The sequence below is a fragment of the Cynara cardunculus genome (genome assembly GCF_001531365.2).
Source record: "Cynara cardunculus var. scolymus isolate 2C chromosome LG 2, CcrdV1, whole genome shotgun sequence".
In the NCBI taxonomy this organism is placed as follows: Eukaryota; Viridiplantae; Streptophyta; class Magnoliopsida; order Asterales; family Asteraceae; genus Cynara; species Cynara cardunculus.
Window position 1 is genome coordinate 7,463,333 of NC_037529.1, and position 604 is coordinate 7,463,936.

Here is a 604-nt window from a genome sequence, read left to right on the forward strand (position 1 = left end):
TCTTAGTTCATAAATGTATTTTATTTATCTTCATAGGGTAGAGGATTGGGAAAAGATGGTAGGATTGAACCAAGAAAATACCAACGCAATCGGGTTTTGGATGATCGATCGATTGATTGGCTTGCCAACCCCTTTTTGGAAATCAAGATACGAAAGAAATCCAATCCCCGATCTCAAGTTAGGTTCCTTATAACTTATTGAATGTGAACTCTGCCAAAAGCAATTGAGTTCAGTCGTAGCACCACTCAGGAATAGAAAGCTAGTCAACAAATGGTGGAAGATTCATGTTTACATATGCAACTTAAGTTTATATCATCAAAACTTGGACACGCCAAATCATTACATTGGATGTCATCAAACACAATAGCACCAGATGACACCAACCATTACTTCGCAGACAAACCCATCACCACACTGCACTACGCTTATTACGTACGATACGAAGCACAAGACGCATGTAAGAGATAGATATTCTAACCAGAAATTTGAACCGATTTCACCTCAGGTTTCTTCACTTCCTCTTTTGGTACAGTAATCGTAAGCACTCCATTCTCCATTGAAGCCTTCACCTGCTCCAATTTCGCGTTCTCTGGCAGCCTGAACC

General features: G+C 40.1%; 1 protein-coding gene across 2 annotated transcripts in view; it reads right to left on the reverse strand.

The window, feature by feature from the left end:
* Nucleotides 1-287: 287 nt before the first annotated feature.
* LOC112507670 (17.3 kDa class I heat shock protein-like) overlaps nucleotides 288-604 on the reverse strand; it is a 10,604-nt gene continuing 10,287 nt past the window's right edge. Inside the window, exon 2 of one of the 2 annotated variants that reach the window (XM_025112332.1) lies at nucleotides 288-579. In XM_025112332.1, coding sequence (XP_024968100.1) covers nucleotides 474-579 — 106 coding nt within the window. In that variant the 3' untranslated portion in view covers nucleotides 288-473. Of the gene's footprint in view, nucleotides 598-604 lie in introns of both variants that reach the window. The other variant, XM_025112333.1, reaches the window with a different exon arrangement.